Below are 1,207 nucleotides of genomic sequence, written 5' to 3'. Positions count from 1 at the left end.
ATACAATTCAGTAGTACTTGGTGAGATCATGTGCCTGTACAGAGTGAGGCATCATCAATATGGAGATCGTACCCAGAGATACAGTATATCTCTGCCCCCATCCATCCAAGTGAAGCTATTGAGGTTCTGTTCTAGGGTTGTGAGGATCTGGATGGGGTAGAACAGGTTGCAGCTCAACCCTGTGAAAAGTGAATCATTCTGGATCTAATATATTGAGTCCATTTTTGATTTTGGATAGAGTAGCATTGCCCTGTTTGGACTTGGTGAACAATCTGAGTTTCTGAACTCAGCTTCTTCTTGAAGCTGAATGTTCTTCTTCTTGAAGAACATTCAACAGCTATGATCATGGGTTCTTTGTCTATTGCCAATTCCTGGACTGGAACAGCATGCTGATTACTGACCTCTCATTTGGAGTAGTTCAATGCATTCTACATGGAGCTGCCCTTGAAGACCATCTGGGAACCAGAGTTATGTGTGCATCTCTTTAGGCCCACTTAACACTGCTAGTTTGTGAGTTGCATTGGCTTCCAATAGGCTCCTGTTTTGATTCAAGGTGCTGGTTATCACCTTTGAAGCCTTATATATCATAGAAAGGGGCAACTTGTGGGACCACTTTATTCCAAGAACATCTGCCTGCCCCATTTGCTCCCATAGTAAAGGCATGCTCCAAATTTCCTCTTTTAAACTTTTACACATAGCTGGCAGAGCATGGAAAGCTGTCTAGTTGCCAGCTGCCATTTAAAAACAACAAATGACTAAATGTTCATTTTGAGGAAGAGAAGTTTTAGGCTGCTTGAGCAAAGCATTTCTTTCACTGTGTCTCTTGCACAGTAATAAGTGGCGGTGTCCTCAGGCTTTAAACTAGTCAGTTGAAGGAACACCTGGTTTTTGGACGTATCCCTTGTGATGGTGATCCGATTCTGGAGAGCACTGTTATAGTTACTGCTTCCATCCACCCAGATAGCACCATTCCATTCCAATGCCTTTCCAGGGGGCTGACGGATCCAGTGCACTCCATAGCTTGTGATGGCAAATCCAGAGACTTTACAGGTCAGCCGTAGAGTATCTCCTGGCTTCTTAAGGCCATCACCAGACTCAGTAAGTGTAATCTGTGATGAAATACCTGTATTCAAAAATATAGAAAGAACAAAAAGAGAAAATGGGTATGAGGAAATGTAGAAAAAAGACCACTTGCTATCTTAAAAAA

At 42.5% G+C, this 1,207-nt stretch overlaps 1 gene segment (V, D, J or C); it reads right to left on the bottom strand.

Moving 5' to 3' along the window:
• Positions 1–755: 755 nt before the first annotated feature.
• On the bottom strand, positions 756–1,123 carry LOC107296520 (the record flags this gene model as incomplete). The annotated part of the segment is given in 1 exon segment: positions 756–1,123. A coding segment is annotated over 1 exon segment (368 nt), but the record flags the coding sequence as incomplete, so codon positions are not given.
• Positions 1,124–1,207: the final 84 nt, after the last annotated feature.

The sequence above is a fragment of the Protobothrops mucrosquamatus genome, unplaced genomic scaffold, assembly GCF_001527695.2.
Source record: "Protobothrops mucrosquamatus isolate PMUCROS unplaced genomic scaffold, P.Mucros_1.0 scaffold2854, whole genome shotgun sequence".
In the NCBI taxonomy this organism is placed as follows: domain Eukaryota; kingdom Metazoa; phylum Chordata; class Lepidosauria; order Squamata; family Viperidae; genus Protobothrops; species Protobothrops mucrosquamatus.
This window is presented reverse-complemented; position numbering and strand designations above follow the sequence as displayed.